The sequence below is a fragment of the Hemitrygon akajei genome, chromosome 8 (assembly GCF_048418815.1).
Source record: "Hemitrygon akajei chromosome 8, sHemAka1.3, whole genome shotgun sequence".
Lineage (NCBI taxonomy): Eukaryota > Metazoa > Chordata > Chondrichthyes > Myliobatiformes > Dasyatidae > Hemitrygon > Hemitrygon akajei.
In genome coordinates, this window is record NC_133131.1 from 161,757,593 (window position 1) to 161,778,599 (window position 21,007).

Genomic DNA, 21,007 nt, shown 5'->3' on the forward strand with positions numbered 1-21,007 from the left:
AATGTCAGGACTGGAAAGGAACAAGGTTGGGGGGGGGGGGGGAGAGAAAAGGAAGAGGAGAGACAGCAGAGGGAGGTGATGGGCAGATGAGGAAAAGAGAAGGGGCAGTGGAAACCCAGAATGGATAAAGGGAGAAGGGGGAAGGGAGAGAAAGTTACCAGAAGTTAGAGAACTCTATGTTCACGTCATCAGGTTTGTGGCTACCCAGATGGAATAGGAGTTGTTGCTTCTCCAACCTGAAAGTGCCCTCATCATTGTAGTACAGGAGGCCATGGACCGACATATCAGAGTGGGAAGTAGGTAGCCACCAGAAAATCCCACCTTCCTTTGTTTGACAGAAGGACAGATTGATTTGAGTTGCTCTGTTACTTAAGCAACTGTTTAATATGTTGGTTCCATTTCACTGACTAGCCTCTGGAATAAGATCCATGAACAACAGACCTTCCTAGTCTATACCCACTTCATCAGAGCAGCAGAAATAGTTAAAAAGCTGTTTCTTTCCACCTATAGATCATGGAAATAAAATCAGTTAGGTCCAGGCACTTCTCCGGAAACAGACCCCAGTGACTGAAATACAGTGCAATCAAAATCCAAGGATCATCTAGAGCCCATGATAAGTTGGACACTGGAAATTTTCAAATAATGATTCCAATGCCTAGTACTTCCCAGCAAATTCAATACATTCTATGTTTCAAGTCTTGTACTCTGGCTGGGTCTGCAATGGACTCTAGCTATGGATTCACATAATAAGATCATAAGACACAGGAGGAGGATTGGGCCCTTGATTCTATACCACCATTCCAGAGAGTGGTGAGTGTGTGGAATGCGCTGCTGGCAACAGTGGTGGAGGTGGATACGATAGGGTCTTTTAAGAGAGTCCTGAATAGGTACATGGAGCTTAGAAAAATAGAGGGCTATGGGTAACCCTAGTAATTTCTAGGGTAGGGACATGTTGGGCACAACCTCGTGGGCCGAAGAGCCTGTATTGTGCTGTAGGGTTTCTATGTTTAATGCTTTTCAAAAGCTCCAGCACACACTCTTTCTTAATGTCTATATATTCAAGTGTTTCAGTCTGCTGTAAATCATCCCCACAATTGCCAAGGTCCTTTTCACTGGTGAATACTGAAGCAAAGTATTCATTAAGTACCTCCGCTACCTCCTCTGACTCCATGCACACATTTCGACTATCGCACCTGATTGGTCCTATTCTCACACGACTCATCCTCTTGCTCTTCATGTACTTGTACAATGCCTTGGGGTTTTTCTTAATTTTGCTCGCCAAGTTCTCATGGCCACTTCTTACTCTCCTAATTTCATTCTTAAGCTCCTTCCTGCCAATTTTCTAGAACTCCATCAGTACCTAGTTTCTTAAACTTTCATAAGCATTTCTTTTCTTCTTAACTAGATTTTCCACATCCTTAGTACAGCATGGTTCTTTTACCCTACTATCCTTTCTGTCTCAATAGAACATATCTCTGCAGAACACCATGCAAATGTTCTCTGAACTTTTACCACGTTTCTGCCGTGCATTTCCCTGAGAACATCTGCTTCCAAGTTCCTGCCTAATAGCATCATATTTCCCCCTACCCCAATTAAATGTTTTCCCAAACTGTCTGCTCTTATCCCACTCCACTGCTATGGTAAAGGAGATAAGAGTTATGATCACTACCTCCAAAAAGCTCTGCCACTGAGAGATCTGACACCTGACCAGGTTCATTTCCCCAATACCTGATCAAGAATCTATCAACCTCCACTTCAAATATACCCAATAACTTGGCCTCCACAGCTGCCTATGTCAATGAATTCCACAGATTCACCATCCTCTGGCTATTCCTCCTCATCTCTGTTCTAAAGGGACAGTATTCCTCCCCCCAGTATTGAAAACATCCCCTCCATATCCACTCTATCTAAGCCTTTCAAAATTTTATAGGTTTCAACGAGGGCCCCCTTCATTCTTTTAAACTCCAGCAAGTACAAGCTCAGAGCCATCAAACACTCGTCATATGTTAACCCTTTCATTCCTGGGATCATTCTTGCGCACCTCCTCTGGAACTTCTGCAATGCCAGCACATTATTTTTAGATAAGGAGCTCAAAATACTCTTACGTGCAGTCTGACCAATACAAACCCTGAATATTACAACCTTGCTTTTATATTCTAGTCTTTTTGAAATGAATGCTAACATTGCATTCCCTTTCTTCACTTCTTCACACAGCACAGCACGGTTGTGTAGTGGTTTTGGCGACCCAGGTTTAGTTCCTGCCACTGCCTGTAAGGAGTTTGTACATTCTTCCCATAACCACATGGGTTTCCTCTGGGTGCTCTGGTTTCCTCCCACAGTCCAAACATGTAACAGTTAATTGGTCATTGTAAATTGTCCCATGATTAGGCTAGGATTTGTGACTTGAAGGTCCAGAAATGCCCATTCCATGCTGTATCTCAACAGATAAATTAACAAATAAATAAAGACTTGCACAGTTGATAATGTGCCTGTAACTAGAGCAGATCAGTCACAATTCACTAAAGAGCTCTTTATCTGACCACTCCTGCTGTGACAGAATATGCAGCAAGTTTCCCACTTGAGTGCACCTCAGATTCTACAAATCATCCAACGTTGCAGAGTCATGAGCAAATGCTGTATTTCCATAACGATTTCATAAATACTTAATATTTTATTGCCAGACTTAAAGGTTTAACATTAATTATCACAATTTGTCATTAATGCTTGTCAAGTGTTCATTACATACAACTTCACTTAGGAGGCACTCTCCAAGAATGTGCAACAAGATATGAGGATAATGTGGATACTGAATATCTGAGATGCTGATGGATGGAAATTTCTAGCTTAGTTTGGAGAGCTCCTTGCTTTGTACATGCAAACATAATCAGTTGGAAACCTAGTATCCTTTGGTTGTGGGACTGAGAGGATTCTTCTGTACTGTGATTTCAAGAGGTAGTAATATGCTCTACTCCCATTCTGTTCTACTGTAGAGCATCTCTTACCTAATCTGCAGGACCAGCAAACAGAGGAAATTAAAGGATACTTTTGATAGCTTTCATCTTAGACTGGATACAGTGAAAATGTTGTTTCTGATCAGGATGGAAATTACTATTTTCACCGTCAATTGGGCACTAGTATGAATGATTGAAAGTGATTTTGTGCACATTAACTGGCTTTAATTATCTTCCACCCACTGCATTTCTTGCAAGGGATATCACTCTGCTTTTAAAAGGAAAACCTGCTGTATTTTTCTGTCACAAATTTTTCCAAACAATAATTAACTATTTATTATGGCCACTGTCATAAACCCTGTACTAAATTCATTTATTTGGCTGACAAGACTCCTGTCGATACTCATACTTCAAAATGCAGCCTGGTTTTTTTTATTGTCAAAGATTTTGGTGCAAGTTGCAAACAGCAAGTAATTAAATGCTGTAAATTTTGTGTTAAGATATTGGTTGTGGAAATTCAGGATAATTGGGATGATCATAATACTAGATTACTATAGACACCCATTATGCTGTAACTGAAAAACTTCACAAAAAAAACTGAAAAGTACAACAGAAGGACTAATAATACTCTCTTAGAAGTTCTGAAAACTAACACCAGGATTTTAGAACAGTTTTTCAAAACGTCTTTGTTAATTTGGCACGATGTGACTGAGCCTTACCCTTCCATGCTGAAGAACCTTTGGCCGTTTCAGAGCTCTATTAACCAATACTGGCTGCTGCACTCTGGCTTTTTCATTTGGTCCAAGAACTTGCATCTCTGGGTAGATATTGTCCAAGTACCACTTGAATGATTTGCAACCGAGTCTCTTTCTCAACTGAACACGTTCACTGATGTTACCGTAGCTCTGGGCTATGAGCTCAGGCCGGAGGGCGAAGTATTGTTCCTGAAAATTTTTTTAAAGAAAAGAGTTATGCAGTTAAAATTGAAGATGATTTTTAGATTTTTCTTTAACTTTAGATTTTTCTAAAGCCTCAAGTGATGATGGCGCTAAACAGCGACTCCTTTGCTTGCATCTTTGGAAACTGCTAGCTCTATTTCCATCTTTAATACAGTATCTTTATTTTCCCCTTCAGGATTCTTTTGAAGACCCTGACCTGGAATTACACGCTGACTACGCTTCTTTGCGGGATTGGGACCCGCTCTCGGGGTTTCATAACCGGCTATTGTTCGGCATGCCAAGGGTTCGGCCTAAGAGTTCAACGCGGCTTTGTAGGCCTAGGATCTCGGGGCTCTGGAGATGGGTGGATCTAAAGTTAGTGTCACGGCAGGAGACCCGTGTGTTGTCAGGGGAATCGGAATATCTACAGCTGTGTGCGCAGATCTTTGGGCACAGAGCTCAGAAAAAAAAGTGATGTAACAGACTTTTAACATCGTAAGCCAGCAAGTTGTTTGTTATGTCTCCCTGCTCGCTGTGAAAACAGAGACACCTCTTTCTCCCATATTAGGGGGGGGGCGAGAGAGCCTGTGGTATGTCAAATACTGGATGAAACGCCAAGTCTTTGGGGTATCTGCAAGTCTATGTTTTTGCTGTTGCTTTGCTCACGCTTGAGTGCTTAGTGGCAGGTGTCGATGCTTTTTTAGCTGGTGGATTTAGGGGGGGGGGAATATTGCTTACTGCCACTTATGTGTGGGAGGGAGGGGAGTTGGGGGGAACTTTGGGGTTCTAACATTTAACTGTCATTCACTCTTTGGGGCTCTCCTCTGCTTTTGTGGATGTTTGCGAAGAAAAAGAATTTCAGGATGTATATTGTATACATTTCTCTGTTGTTAAATGTACCTTTGAAACCCTTGAAGTGAAGAAACCCTGACAATTATATAATAGGAGAAGAAAACATCTTGATAGAGATATCGTGAAGATAATTAAATTTACGTAAATTAATCACAGCATTTGATTAAAGTTCAAAGTTCAGGGTAAATTTATTACCAAAGTAAATCTGAAATATGAATCCTGAAACAATCAGACTGTCATAAAGCCATGTGAAGATAATAGTGATAAATTATAGAAGGATACATACAGGCTGGTAGAATAGACAGATGCACGAAAGATGCAGTTAATGAGGAAAAATGTGCGACGATGCATTTCATTTGAGAGAATGAGGCGAGGAAATATAGAATACTGATCTGAAGGAGCAGGAGCCTGAAATATGGGTGCACACATCATTGAAAGTGGCTTCATTAATAAGAGGTTTAGAGTGGGAAAGCGGGGAATTCATGCTGGAGATTTGTGTTCATAGCTGGTCACCCCACTATGGGAAGTACATGAAGATACAGAAGAGATTTATGACGACAGTTTCTGGAATGAAGGATAGTTAGGGAAGGCTGGGTCTGTGTTCTTGGAGAAAGCAGAGGAGTGATTTGATAGTATATGATATGGAATCTGGATAGAGTGATCAGTGGGAGGAGGGGCCATGAACTACGGGTCACAGATACAAAGCAAAGAGAAATGAATTAAATTAAAAATTATTATACAGAAAAAAATCCTCATTTTTAATTTTATATATGTCTGGAATCTGGAAATCCCTGATGGAAGCAGGTTCCAATGTGGTCTTGAGGAGGAAAATGGATAAAATATATTGTGAGGGAAAATATTACAAGCATCAGGGTGTAGACCTGGTAGAGAGCCAGAGTGGATACAGTGAGCTGAATGACCTGCTTTTGTGTTGTAGCCATTATATCAAATGGCCAACAATCTTAAACGGACCAGAAATACTTTTGCTACATCTCAAAGCAACTCATTCTATACATCCAACCTTGATAACTTATCCTTTATATGGTCTATGATATAACATACCTTATACTCATCCATCCAGACATGTGCCAGACGAAGAGAATTGTGCGTCATGGTATCCCGCCCTTTAGGCGAACCATATGGTCGGCGTTTTCGGAAAATATGCCCTACCCTGGAGCATGGAATTATTTCTAGCCGACCACCGCACATCCAAATCTGAACCAAAGGATAATGAGGGAATATTACCAAATTGCACAAAGCAGGAATCACGAGTAACAGACATAACTTAATATTTCTGAAACTAGGAAGGTTTTTAATTTTTCACAATCAAAAACCCCACTCACCCTGGATATTTAACTCTTCTTCCCCCACCCCTCACTCCCTCCAATTAGGCAGAGCCTGAAAGCAACAAGGACAGCTTCTACCCCCACTGTCATAAGACAACTGATTCCATCTCCTGTACAATAAGCTGGACTCTTGACCTCAGAATCTACCTCATTATGACCTTGCACCTTATACTGTCAGTCGGCATGGCACTTTCTCTGTATTTCTAACAGTTTATTCTGCACTCTGTTCTGGTTTTAAACTTGTATTACCTCAATGCACTGTTGTGATAAACTGATCTGTATGAATGGTATGTAAACCAAGTTTCTCACTGTACTCAAGTACATGTGATAATAGCAAACCAATTTACCAATTTGATTTACCGGTTTTGTGGAAGTTCCATTTTAAAGAGTTGACCTGCACATTAACTGCCTGAGCTGCAATAAGATACAGTACTATTGTGAAATCCTTAAATTTATGTATGTTGGTGCCTTACTTGGGGACCAGAGACCAGCTGTGCAGGCCCAATCTACTGGTTTATAATGAAATGCAAATTTCCAAATGGTAATTTCAACAAAATCATTAGGAGTAGCTGACAAGCAGAGGCCAGGTGTTGTAGTACCGAGGGAGGGGAAGGTCTGACCAAGGGATTGCCCGACTCTTTACAAAACTACATTAAAGAGTGAGACAGGTCAGTTATAAAGTTGACTTAAAAACAGGCTGACACAAAATAGAATTCATGTCACGAATGTGAATCATAAGTCCACTTTTTAATTTTGTTTTGTATTTGGTTTCTCCTGCCTTTCAAATTCTTCAAAAAATTTGACGTTAAAACATACTTCCAGTAGGAGCCATTATGATTCAGGTTATTCCATGTCAATTCTACATAGATGTATACACTGAATAAAGGATGGAAATACCATCATCTTTGGAAAAGAAAAAATATAATATTAAAATGCCTTGTGTGATTTCAAGATGCCTCAAAGCTCTTTACTTTCTCCATAGTGAGGTAGGATCAATGCCTGCAGTGAGCTTCCACAACCTGGCATTAACTGGATAACCTACTTTTGCAGTGGTCTTGGGTGGGGGGAATAATTATCCAGAATGCCAGTTCTTCTCTGAAGCACATTTAAAGCTAACTGAAGGTAGACAAGGCCACTTTTTTAACCTAACATGTCCCATGACATTCACCTAGTTGAGCTACAGTTGGGATGCTGATGCTGCAAACTACAAATATTATTACACTGTATTTAAGTTATTTATTTAACACAGCAATTTATCCCTTCTTAGGAAAGTCATCAAATACTCCAAATTCTGACACCAAGCCACATAAGACATATAGACCAGAAGATGCAAAGCTTGGACCAAAAGGTGGATTCTAAGTGAGATCTTTAAAGAAAATGAGAAATTTCAGACGAAGGCCTAAGCAGCCAAAGGCACAGTCACCGTCACCACTGTCAAAGCAGAGGCATGACTGGAAAAGCATAGATTTCTGGGCCGGCTCCAAGACTGCAGACAAGGATATAAGTAGGAACAAAATCTAGGAGGGAACTGAAATCCAAGGATGAGAAATGAGGTGTTGCTCAACCAGGAGCCAACACAAGTCTGCAAGAAAACAGTGATGGGCCAACATGCTAACATACTTGTTGGGAGAAGAGCAGCAATTTTGAAAGAACTTACATTTAAAACAGAAAAAGTGAGACATGTTCACCTGAGTCTATCCTAAAGTAGCAAAGATTAGGGTGAGGGTTTCATCAGAAGATGAGCTGAGTGCAAGGCAGAGCTGTGTGGGTGGAAATGGGCACATTGGCATGATATTTAAATTAAGTTGGAAACTTATCTTACGGCTAAATAAGAGACTGTGATCATGAAGAACCTTATTCAGTTTCCCAAGGATAGAGAGGAAAGTAATGACTGGGAACAAGTGCAATCCCGTGCCGTTGAATGAAAGAGGTACCTTTTTTAAAGGCTGGTATGTGGTCAGCTTTGTGAAACCATTGCATCAAGCTAAGAAACTGAGGATTATCTTTGTCACCCAAGTTCTGGAAGATGGGAATATGGTCTTATGGGGCTGAGAGGGATAATAAATCAGCCATGATGGAATGACAGAGCAGACTCAATGGGTTGAATGGCCTAATCCTGCTCCTATGTCTTTTGGAAACTTGGAGGTTACAAAATATCTCAGGACAGAGGGATCAAAGGTTGCTTTTTGAGCACAGGGATACATTACCTGATGGGAATGAACCTATGAACCAGTAGCAGTATCAGCCAGTATAGATTTCAGGAATGAATGCGTGGATTAAGCAGTTTAGTGGAAATAGGGTGGAATTCCAAGTTGACGTAAAGGGAAAATGATGGGTGTGTAGGGCTAGGATGGGGGGTAGCTTTAAAAGTCTGGCCTGGTACACTGGAGAAAAGATAAAATGCAGCAGAGACAGATGATTGGATCCACACTTCAGAAGCATTTATTCATAAATCTGTTCAAAATCATTTTCTTTGGATCTCAGGGAGCAGGCAGAAAGAGAAGAGACCAATTATTTTAACAGGGGCTTAAGACATCAAAAATGATGCTAGATTGCTAGCTTGGCAGTTGCTGAGGTGAAGGGAGAGCTACTCGGTAGATAGTTGAGATTTTGAAAGTGCAGATGAAAATAAGAGAAGGGGGGCTTGTATTGGGAAAGTATCACAAGGAAGTGATCGTGGAAATACCAATTAAGAATGAGACAGACAAAGGGAGAAATGGGAAAATATTTACAAATAACTAAGCTCTTTATCTGACCAAGATTTGTAGAAAATGTTTACGTATTATCATTTGGAAAGAAATTTATCTCAGTAAATTTGACTATATAAAACAGTGCACTCTACTATATTTTAAAACTGAGGGAAAATTCAAATAGCATTACCCTAAATGAAATTTCCAGATTTTCTCCTCCCCAAATATCCATGCCACTGTCATACTGTCCAAGTTCATAGAAGTAATGCCTGTCCATTGCAAATAATCCTCCTGCCATTGTAGGTGACCTGAGTAGGAAGAATTTGTAAAGAACTTTGTAAATGTATATACCAGTGAATCAGATCTGAATTATCTTTCAGTTTCTAACTCTGTATACACTAACTGCATTTTAATGACATTAGAACATGGTTGTCCCCTGTTCTTTTCCTAAAAATCATCAAATGTGTATTTCCTAGAGAGTATCAGCATGGCTGAACCCCAAAATAAAAAGAACCCTTTTCAACCCGCTGGTTTCTGTATTATGCAACAATATCCCTCTGCTGACAAAGTAGTAACTATTGTCAGATCAGCAGATTACAAGCTACTGAATGCACAGCCATTTATCTTCCTGTGACCCCCAGATCATGCTGGTATTTTCCTCCCACCTGTGGATGTGTTAGGAGAAACTGGGCAAGAAATTGAAGCAGCAGCAAGAAGTAGGAAACAAGGATCTGCTGACAACGGAAGATGGGAGAAAATGTGCACATTTATTGGTGTGAGGGGAAAATAATCAGGAAAGGAGGATGCCAGCCTGCAGGATTTGGGCAGAGGCAGAAAGAATTATAGCAATATTTTACCAAGGAGGTATAGCAAATCAAATGAAAAGATCAGGAAGGTCTGCAGGTTGACATAGATGAGTTCAAAGAAATGGCAGAGGGGTATCAGATACAAAGTGCAAAGAATTATAAAATATTAGGAAATTTAGAGATTATTTTCCGGCATGTTCTGCCTGATGGGATGATAGCATTCAAAAGGAAGTTGAACTTGTGCTTGAAAAGAGGACTTTTATTTTTGCCAGACAGATGCAAAGAGCCAATGGCCATCCTCCATGGACGGGGATCACAGAAAGGAAAGCAGAATTCAGAATACACCCAATGATACAATTCAACAGCACGAAACAATAACAAAAAAGCTGAATGTGAAAATGAAAAGAGAAATAAAGGTTGGTTATCTCCGATACCTTCGCTGGTTGCAAGAGAAATTTTGGTTTAAATTATCAGGCAGTACATTCCCCTTCATAAAGGCAGATTTGCCAGTTGATATTTTCATGAAGGAACCTTTATCCCAGACTGCAAAAAAGTTAAGAAAAACTCGTACATAAAAAGCATACAAGGAATAAAATAGGTTTACTACTTGATTGGTGCTGTTGGTCCCTCCGGTCCATTCAACATTGAGGCAGGCACTGGATCCCACTTGAAATGCAGACCCCAGTTAAACCCTCCCCTCACAATTGGGGAAGAGCTGTAGATTAATGTGTCAGTATTGATGATGTCAATCACTGGGCACACCACAGTCTTGCGATCCTGCATCACGGGAGTCAGCAGGGGTTGCAGCCACAACTCATTCACCTCACAGTGACTGTCAAGAAACACCAGCACATGCCCTATGGAAAGAAAATGCTAAACAATTAGGTGACAGAACTGATTTCAAAGCTAAAACTCGTTTATATTAACACCAAAAAGACAACTCAATTGGTGAATCATTAGTAGGGCCCTTACATTATTTAGAATTTAATTTAAAAAAAGAAAATAATTAGCTCTATCATTATTAATCTTTGGAAGGCCAAGTGAAGTTAATTCAAAAAATCATAAGAAATGCACAGACTTTTATGATATTTAAAAGGGCAGGTCAAAAAAAGCAGTGCAGTAAGAATTTTTTTTAAGGTTTTCTTTGTGACAATAATTTGGTACAGCAATCTGTCTAATCACATTTATTCCAATATTGTACTTTGAATATTGGGAAACAAATCAGGCTTGTACCAAGGTGTCCAGTTGGGTGGGGTGAGGCAAGAAGTGGGTAGGAGGAGCCTGCAATTTTGCCTTAGAAATCTGCTTGTAGAACATGCACCCCAGACTAGCGGGCATGCTCATTTGGTTACCAAGGAATGACTGTGATGAGAAGAATAAGTACAAACTAATTTCCAGTTTTACTCTATTTGAGTTGCTATAAATATATCTCACTATTTTAAGAGCTTTTGTATTTTAATTTAATTATTAACCACAAATTAATTGCATTTTTAATTTTTAACAGCTCTTGTGTTATTCTGTCAACATTAAACCTAGCCTGAAGGCGTGGAATAAATAACTTTCAAGGACGAGATTCTGCAGATGCTAGAAGTCCAAAGCAACACACACAAAATGCTAGAGGAACTTTCAAGGACTTATGGGAATGAGTCGGTACTTGTAAGAATTGGCCCCGAAATAGACTGGGACACACTTATCAGCTGTGAAACCGTTTCTGGCGAAAGGTAGTGTCAGATCCACCGTAGCTTTAAAAAACAGATTTCAACAGCAGTTCACTCAGGCTCTGCAAAAGGTGATCCAGGCATTCAGTTCAATGGAACTGAATGTGCAAGAGGCGAATATAATTTATAACAATACTCTCACGTGATTAAGCTCTGGCAACCTAGACAAACTGCACCACCATTCACCGTAATCTACAATATAATACCACTCTCACAATAAAATGTTCATTAAGTATTACAATGAGGTGGCAGTTAACATTTGCATGATCAGTCTTCTATGGCCTGATTCTATGATGCTCTGACTCAGAGGAGAGATAATGCTTCCTTAAAGCTAATGCTTGCATTATAAAGCAAAAAAAAAAGATTTATACTTCTGTAACCGATATACAGGTTAATGGAGGTTTGCAGAACTCGTGCCAAAGTGTGGGATGACTGGGCAGATCTTTTTTGACTGGTATCAGTAAGATGGGCTCTAACACCTCTTCTGTGTCATAAACATTCTGTGATTATGTACTTCACAGTGGCATGTTATTATGCATTTAGTCAGAACTACAGACCTCCTGCATCATTATCTTTGGAATCCCTTAGTAATCTATTTTAGCACTCCAGCCCATTTTCCCTCCACATGGCAACTGTGTCAGGTTACCTGTTGCATGGGATGCTCCAATCATTCTGCCACGTATCAATCCCTCTCGTTCAGAGTTTCGCACTAGCTTCACTTTTTTGGGTAGACTTTTCCAGATGTAGTTCTCGAGCTCATCTTTCAGATTAACTGGCAAAGCAAATCAGAATGTTAACTTATCTTTTGATGCTGATTCACAAAACCATAAGACACAGGAGCAAAAGTAGGTAATTCAGCCCATTGGGTCTGCTCCACCATTCTATTATAGCTCATTTATTCTCCCTCTCCACCCCATTCTCCTGCCTTCTCCCCATAACCTTTGACACCCTGATTTATCAAGAACCTAATGAACCACTTTAATGATTTGGCCTCCACAGCCATCTGTGGTATTGAATTCTAGAGACTCACTGCACTCTGGCTAAAGAAATTCCTCCTCATCTCTGTTCTAAAGGGACATCCTTCTATTCTGAGGCAGTGTCCTCTGGTCTTAGACTCCCATACTGTAGGAAACATCCTGTCTTTGTCACTCTATCTAGACCTTTTGATATTCAATAGGCTTCACTGAGATTCGCCCCTCATTTTTCTAAACTCCAGCAAGTATAGACCCAGAGCCATCAGAGGCTCCTCATGTGTTAACCCTTTCACTTCCAGGATCATTCTCATGAACTCCTCTGGACACTTCACCTGCTACCAGGTGGTCTTGATACTGTGCATCAAGAGATGAAGCTGCCTTTCAGGAGGTTGACTGCTTTTTGGGGTCTTAACCCTTTCCATATGAAGACATCAACTGCAAATGACTGTGGTGAACAGGTACATGGTTGGAATTCGTGTCCCGTGCTGGTGTCTGGTCTGTCTAATCATGGATTATATCTGCTGATTTTGGAATCTGGTCTAAGAATGATACAAAATTCAGCACAGACCAAGGGAGGGATGAATAGAAGAGAAAAACTGAATAAGACTCACTGAAATCACTGTTGTCATCTACAAGGATAATTTCATGCAGCAAGTTTGCAGGAGAACGATCCAGCACCGTTTGTACTGTCCGCAGTAGAGCTGATAAAGCCTCGTTATAAAAACAGATAATAATGCTGGCAGAAGGCAAATTCACTGGGTAGCTTTTTGCTTTACACCTGATAACAAAAGAGCCATTTAGGGTTAAACCCAAAAGAAGGAAGTCATAAACTTCAAAAAGAAAACTAACTTTGCCAACTAAAATTCTGCAACTTTGGCTTGATTGACCATGTGGCAATAAGGTGGTGTAAATCGCATTAAAACATATTCTAGTGTGGTGATAATTAAATTCTGCAAGTAATGTTTAAATAAATATTCCTCTTGGTGTTAGAGACAATTCTTTTCTTTATAAGATTATGTTCCATATGATAAGTTGATGTATTGTCTACCTGTCTAGATTATGATCTATCAGTGGATACAAATCTAACTCATCCAAACATTCCTCAAAAGACACCCATTATATGTATTAGTCCTGCAGACTTTCTCTGAACTGTTTCTGATGAAATAACATATTTTCCTAAGAATACCGACATGGTCCTTTTGACACACAATAATACTTTGATCTATAATACTGTATTTTTGACTAATGTCTTTTGCCTCAAATCCAGTAAAATTGGAAATTGCATATGTAATGTGCTTTTCAATTGAAAAAGCTCACTGTCCTAATTATTTCTACCATTTACACCTTTTTAATGCAAAGATACTACAATTTCAAGTCCATGAATTTACTGCAGAATACCATCTGATAATCATAGAACCTCACAAACTTTAGATACACCTTTCTGCAAAACAGAACTATCATGCTATATCATCTTCAATATGGTCACTTAGGAAATTCCAAAGAGACTAAAGAGTAGAGCAGAGCTCATGACAATAGGGTTTAATGAGGTTACAAAGATGGATAATATAAAGATGTCAAATCATGGATTATTCAGCTTACTATGTCCATTTTGCCCACAAATGGTGCTATTCATGCTATTCACTTTCCAGGTGTTCATTCTTTATGCCTTGAGAGGTTGGTCAGGCCCAAATCAGCCCCTACCTACGCAAGGACCCAAACCTGGTGCAATTTGCCTATCACCACAATAGGTCTACAGCAGGTGCAACCTCATTGGCTCTCCACTCAGCCTTGGAACACCTAGATAACAGCATTACCTACGTCGGGCTGCTGTTTATTCATTACAGTTCAACGTTCCACATCGTCGTACCCTCAGTTCTAATCAACAAATTCCAAAACCTGGGCCTCTGTGCCTTCCTCTGCAACTGGATCCTTCACTTCCTCACCGAGAGACCAGTTTTTGCGGATTGGAAATAATATTTCCTCCTAACTGATAATCAACACAGACGCACCTCAAGGATGTGTGTTTAGCCTGCTGTTCTACTCTTGCAATACTATGTGGCTAGGCATAGGTCGAACACCATCTATAAACTTGCCAATGACAGAACAATTGTTGGCAAAATTTCAGATGGTGACGAGGAGGCATACAAGAGTGAGATAGATCAGCTAGTTGAGTAGTGAAGCAACAGCAACCTTGCACTCAACATCTGTAAGACCAAAGAATTGATTGTGGACTTCAGGAAGGGGAAGTCAAGAAAACACACACCAGTCATCATCAAGGGATCAGAAGTGGAAAGGGTGAGCAGTTTCAAGTTCCTGAGTAAACATCTCTGAAGATACAATATATCCTGGATCTAACATATTGATGCAATTAAGCAGAAGGCACGGGAGCGGCTATAGGAATTTAAGGAGAATTGGTATGTCACCAGAGACTCTTGCAAATTTCTACAAGCGTGCCATGAAGAGCATTCTATCTAGCTGCGTCTGGTTTGCAGGGGCCACTGCACAGGATCAGAAAAAGCTGCAGAAAGTTGTAAACTCAGTCAGCTCTATCATGGGTACTAGCCTCCCCAGCATCGAGGATATCTTCAAAAGACAACATGTATCCCTAAGGCCCCCATCACCCAGGACATGCCCTCTTCTCATTGCGACCATCAAGGAGAAAGTATAGGAGCCTTAAAGCTCAATGTTTTAGATACAGCTTCCTTACCTCCACCATCAGATATATATATATGTTTGTAAATCTGGCCTGAGCAAAGGATGTTGGGAATGGTGAGGGTGGAGCGCAGTGGAAGAGATGTGGGATAAGCAGCAGAGAAAGAGTGCCAAGGACAGAGAGTGGCACAAGTGCAGACACACCCAACCCTGAGACACTGGCAAGGTCATTTGATTCTAAACAAATGATTTATTGATCATTACAGAACGTCTCTCTCATGCTTCCCGTTCCCTCCCGTCTCCCTTCCCCTTTTCCCAACCATGATTCCCTTCAACTTAGCTCCTTCCCACTTTCAATTCACAATAGAGACCCATATCAGAATCAGGTTTATCATCACTTGCACATGAGGTGAAATGAGTTCTTTTTTGCAGCAGCAGCAGCAATACATAAAACGAGTATAGTACTGTGCAAAGGTCTTAGGCACCCTAGCTATATATATGTGACTTTTGCACAGTACTGTGTGCCAGTGATGTAACTCAAATATGATTAAGTTATCTGCCTCAACCACACTTTTGGGCAATTCAGATGTAGACCCTCATTACTCTTCCAAAAAAAAAACTCAACTCACTAAGAGGTGACTTGATAGAGGTGTACAAGATGACAAGAGACATACATCAAGTGGACAGTCAGAGACTTTCTCCCAGGGTAGCAATGGCTAATACAAGGGTTCATAACTAAGATGTCTTGAGGAAGGTATCGGAGGGATGTCAGAGGTAGGTTTTTTTTGTTTTTATTAAATACACAGTCAGTGGTGGATGTATGGAACGTGCTGCCAGGGTTGGCAGTAGAAGCAGATACATTAGGAACACTAAAAAGACTCTTAGCTAAGACATGGATGAAAGAAAACTGGAGAGTTGTGTGGGAGGAATGGTTAGACTGATCTTGGAATGAATTGAAGGGTCTGTATGGTGTTATGTTCGATGTTCACTAACAGTTCTTCTACCAAATCAATTTATATTGGCGTCCCTTGTTATTGACCGCCATTCCAAGGGAAGTAGATCTTTTCTATTCATTCCAGCCAGCCTTCTTGGAATTGCTTACACTACACTTAATTTTCCATCAGAAAACAATGTAGACCTGGCAACATCCTTGCACCCTCTGTGTTTTATCCTTCCAGAAGTCTAAAGAGAACTCCAGGGGTATCCTAGCTAGTATTTTCTAGCTCCATCCTGCTCTTATCATTCAGAAGTTTTGCATTTACTTATTTCACTACTTTCAGGGATCTATAGACATGCACCCTGCACCAACTTTGCTCAGTTACATGCAGTATTTCAGCATTTACTACGAATAACCTGCCTTTATTGCTCTTCGCAGTTGTAATGGACCTGACGCCTATGGGGATCAGTGTGAATCTGACTAACATGGTGAAAAGGATTAAATAAACCATCACATGCAAGCAGAAGGCCTCTAAAAGAAAAGGGTGATGGACATTTGTCAGCAAGGAAGGCACTGCTAGTATCATGTTCAGAGGAGATGAAGGTACCATGACAGCTTTGAAACTCAGCATTAATATATATCTATACATGCAAATATGAATATGCATCTTTAAGTCGAGTGATAATTAAAGAATAAGAACTTGCTTTGGGTCTCTGGTATCAGGAATATCTCTTCTGTATCCCAAACGATTACTGATGAGCACATTGAAGGCATGTTTCTGGTATCCAGCATTCCGAATCTCCTGATCCACTTCATTGAAAATCATACCTGAAAAAACGTCATTGATATTATTAATATATTCCAGAATACAAAGACAGATTAGTCTGTTTTAACAGACTATAAACTTCAAAGTCAGAAAATCCATCAATCTGGGACTATGCACGTGTCTAAAGCTCTAATCTTATTCTCCACGTTGGCTGATTCCACTCAGCAACTCTCAAGCCCCCAAGCAATGCCGTTAGGTACTGACTGCTAGAGGGAGAGAGAGAAAAGGCAGCAAGGATAAAAGGAGTATTATCTGATTGAAGAGATGTGATGACTCTTGTTATCCAGGCAAATATATAGAGGGAGAAAAAACACAAAATACTGGAGAAACTCAGCAGGCCAGGCAGCATCTATGTTAAAGAGTAAACAGTCGACGTTTCAGGCTAAGACTCTTCATCTGGACTACAAAGGCTCTTGGCCGAAATGTCACCTATTTACTCTCCGAAGGCTCTCAGTCCAAATCATTGACAGTTTACTTTCTTCCATAGATGTTGCCTGGCCTGCTGAGTTCCTTTAGCATTTTGTGTGTATTACTTTGATTTCCAGCACCTGCAGATTTCCTTGTTTGAAATATACAAGGGCCTCAGTTCTTCACAACACACATTATTGATGGTTTAAGGAATAGACTAACTGGGCAGGGGGATGGGAGCCAGAGTGATAGGACTGAGGATGGGGCAGTTGGTATACAAGTAGATGCAGTGTGTAGTGAGACTATGACTTCAGGAAGGGTAAGATGAAAGAACACATACCAATCCTCAGAGGGATCAGAAGTGGAGAGAGTGAGCAGCTTCAAGTTCCTGGATGTCAAGATCTCTGAGGATCTAACCTGGTCCCAACACATTGATGTAGTCATAAAGAAGGCAAGACAACCTTCTATTAAGAGTTTGAAGAGATTTGACATGTTCACAAATACACTCTAAAACCTCTATAGTTGTACCATGGAGAGCATTCTGACAGGCTACATCACTGTCTGGTATGGAGGGAGGGGCTACTGCACAGGACCAAAAGAAGCTGCAGAAGGTTGTAAATCTAGACAGCTCCATTTTGGGCACTAGCCTACAAAGTACCTAAAACATCTTTAGGGAGCGGTGTCTCAGAAAGGCAGTGTCCATTATTAAAGTCCTCCAACACCCAGGACGTGCTCTTTTCTCACTGTTACCATTGGGAAGGAGATACAGAAGCCTGATGGCACACGCTCAGTGAATCAGGAACAGCTTCTTCCCCTCTGCCATCCGATTCCTAAATGGACTTTGAAGCTTTGGACACTACCTCATATTTTTAAATATACAGTATTTCTGCTTTTGCACATTTTTTAATTATTCAATATACGTAATTGATTCACTTATTTATGTTTTATTTTATTTTTTCTCTCTGCTAGATTATGTATTGCATTGAACTGCTGCTGCTAAGTTAACAAATTTCACGTCACATCAGTTCAGTTCAGTTTCAGTTTATTGTCATTTAGAAACCACAAATGCAATGCAGTTAAAAAATGAGACAACGTTCTCCAGAATGATATCACAAAAGCACACGACAAAACAGACTACACCAGAAAATCCACATAACTTTTGGTAATCCCCAAATCCAGAGAGGCTGCTGCGTATTAATATTGCGCTACCATCTTAGCGCGTTCCCTGGAAAGGAGCTCCAAATCCACCAGACAAAACACGACTACCCAGACACACCGAGTCAAGAGACCAACTCTACCACCCAACAAACGAAAAACTAAAGTTACAAGACCTACACAAAACCACATAGTTACATATAGTTATAGTTAACATATAGTTACAACAGTGCAGACAATACCATAATTGATTTTTAAAAAAAGACCATGGGCACAGTAAAAATAGTCCAAAGATGTTAAAAGATTATAAGTTCGAAAGAAACCAGCACACAGTTTGTACAAGTCCTCAGGGTCCCGATAGACTCGTCATCCCACGCAGGCGGCAGAAGGGAGTACCCCTTCTATGGACTTCCACGGCGCCGGACTCAGCCTCGCAGACGCAGCACACAATGAAAGCTCTGGTGATATGCCAGTGATAATAAACTTGATTCTGATTCTGATAGGGCAAAATTAGAGTCAGTTGGAAATGGTGAAGTGTAACATGGGAGCAAAATCAAAGGGGGTAACGTATACAAGAATGGAAGTGTTATATTTGAATAATGCAGTATATTGTATAAAGTAGATGATCTGGTAGTGCAGCTAAAGATTGGCAGGTACGATACTGTAGGCATCAGTTAACCGTGGCTGAAAGAAGATCATAGTTGGGATCTTAACATCCAAGGATACAGATCAAAAGGACTAGTAGTAGGTAGACAGAGATGTGGGGTGGCTCTATTGGTAAAAAAATGAAATTAAGTCTTCAGAAAGAGGTGACATAGGATTGGAGACGTAGAATCCTTGTGGGTAGAGTAAAACTGCAAGGGTAAAAAGAACCTTGATGGGAGTTATATACAGGCCTTCAAACAGTAGCCAAGGTGTGCTATAGATTACAACAGGACATAGAAAAGGGATGTCAAAAGGGCAATGCTACAATATTCATGGGGGATTTCAATCAGCAAACAGATTGGAAAATCAAGTTGGTACTGGATCCCAAGAGATGGAATTTGCAGAATGCCTAAGAGATACCTTTTTAGATCAGTCTGTGGTTGAGTTCACTATGGGAAAGGCAATTCTGGACTTGGTGTTGTCTAATTTGATTAGGGAGCTTAAGGTAAAAAAACCTTTCAGAGACAGTGATCATAATATTACAGAATTCACCCTGCAGTTTTAAAGGGGGAAAGATAAAGTCAGATGTATCAGTATTACAGTGGAGAAAAGGGAATAATAGAGGCTGGAAAAGCTGACGTGAAGGAGATATTTTCAGCGATGATGGTAGAACTGCAATGACTGGAGTTTCTGGGGGTAATTCAGAAGGTGCAGGAGATATACATTCCAAAGATAAAAAAGTATTCTAAAGGGAGAATTAGGCAATCGTAGCTGACAAGTCAAAGAGAGCAAAAAAACGGGGCATATAATATAGCAAAAATTAGTGAGCAGTTAGAAGGTTGGGAAGCCTTTAAAAACAAACAGGGGGTAACAAAAAAAAAAGCCATAAGGAGAGAAAAGAAGAAATATGAAGGCAAACTAGCCAATAATATAAAAAGGGATAAAAGTTTTTTTCAGATATATAAAAAGTAAAGAGAGAAGACTGCTGGAAAATGATGCTGGAGAGTTAGGAACTGGGGACAAAGAAAAGGCATACGAATTTAAAAAATATTATGCATCAGTCTTCACTGTAGAAGACACTAGCAGTATTCCACAAATTCTAGTGTGTGTCAGGGGGAGAAGTGAGTGTAGTTGCTATTACTAGGGATAAGGTGCTTGGGAAAACTGAAAGGTCTGAAGGTAGATAAATCACCCAGACCAGATGGATTACATTCTAGGGTTCTGAAAGAGGTAGCTGCTGAGATTATATAGGCATTAGTAATAACCTTTGAAGAATCAATTCTTGAATGGTTCTGGAGGTCAGGAAAATTGCAAATGGCACTATTTAAGAAAGGAGGTGAGGCAGAAGAAAGGAAATTACTGGCTCATGGATTGGCAGCAGTGATGACTGGCTTCATGGCTGTGGACTCACTTCCATGAACTTCCATTCTGAATGTATTTGCTTACTTTTATTGTTCGCACAATTTCCTTTTTTCTGCACATTGAATGTTTGAAGGTCTTTTTATATAAATGGGTTCTATTGGGTTTCTTTGTTTGGTGGCTGCCTGTAAGGAAATGGATTGTGTATATAGTACACATACTTCGATAATAAATATATTTGAACTTTCATTTTGAATGTTGCAATTATGATGCGATCCTTAGGTTTATTGACTGTGCCTTTAAAAAGAGAGAGCATGTGTGTCACTGATTCAGCGAGAGGGCACCGAGCAGTTCGTGAGTCGCCATGGTGATGGAAGGGCGGAGCTATATGATGGACAGCTGGCATACAGCATGTTTGGGATATATACAAGGTCAGCTGCCGTTCAGACACACGGAAGGCACACAGAGACACCGAAGAAACAGACACTAGATGAGTGCCCATGAAAGAGTGGGTTTTGCTCGCAGTGTGGAAAAGGGGCTGACTTTTGGAAAGCTATCAGTGTGTTTAACCCTTGCCTGGGTCGATAGCTTTACTGCGTGAAGATGGTGCCCTTAGTGTGGTCACAGTCGGTGACTTTAACAGGACTTTGGAGGACAAAGTGGGAAGATCGACGGCATTGGCTTACTTGGAAAAACAATCACCTCTCCTCAATTCTACTCAACTCAATATCACGAACTGAACAGACTTTG

The 21,007-nt window shown here is 40.3% G+C and overlaps 1 protein-coding gene across 7 annotated transcripts in view; it reads right to left on the reverse strand.

Moving 5' to 3' along the window:
* The window catches only part of galnt11 (UDP-N-acetyl-alpha-D-galactosamine:polypeptide N-acetylgalactosaminyltransferase 11 (GalNAc-T11)), a 123,809-nt gene that overhangs the window by 12,475 nt on the left and 90,327 nt on the right, over positions 1-21,007 (reverse strand). For all 7 annotated transcript variants that reach the window (XM_073054938.1, XM_073054936.1, XM_073054940.1 and 4 more), the window contains 7 exons: positions 16,569-16,692; positions 12,887-13,053; positions 11,948-12,073; positions 10,191-10,440; positions 8,968-9,085; positions 5,804-5,956; positions 3,671-3,895 (listed from right to left, as the gene is read on the reverse strand). In XM_073054938.1, the coding sequence (XP_072911039.1) occupies positions 3,671-3,895; positions 5,804-5,956; positions 8,968-9,085; positions 10,191-10,440; positions 11,948-12,073; positions 12,887-13,053; positions 16,569-16,692 (1,163 nt within the window). The remainder of the gene's footprint in view (positions 1-3,670; positions 3,896-5,803; positions 5,957-8,967; positions 9,086-10,190; positions 10,441-11,947; positions 12,074-12,886; positions 13,054-16,568; positions 16,693-21,007) is intronic.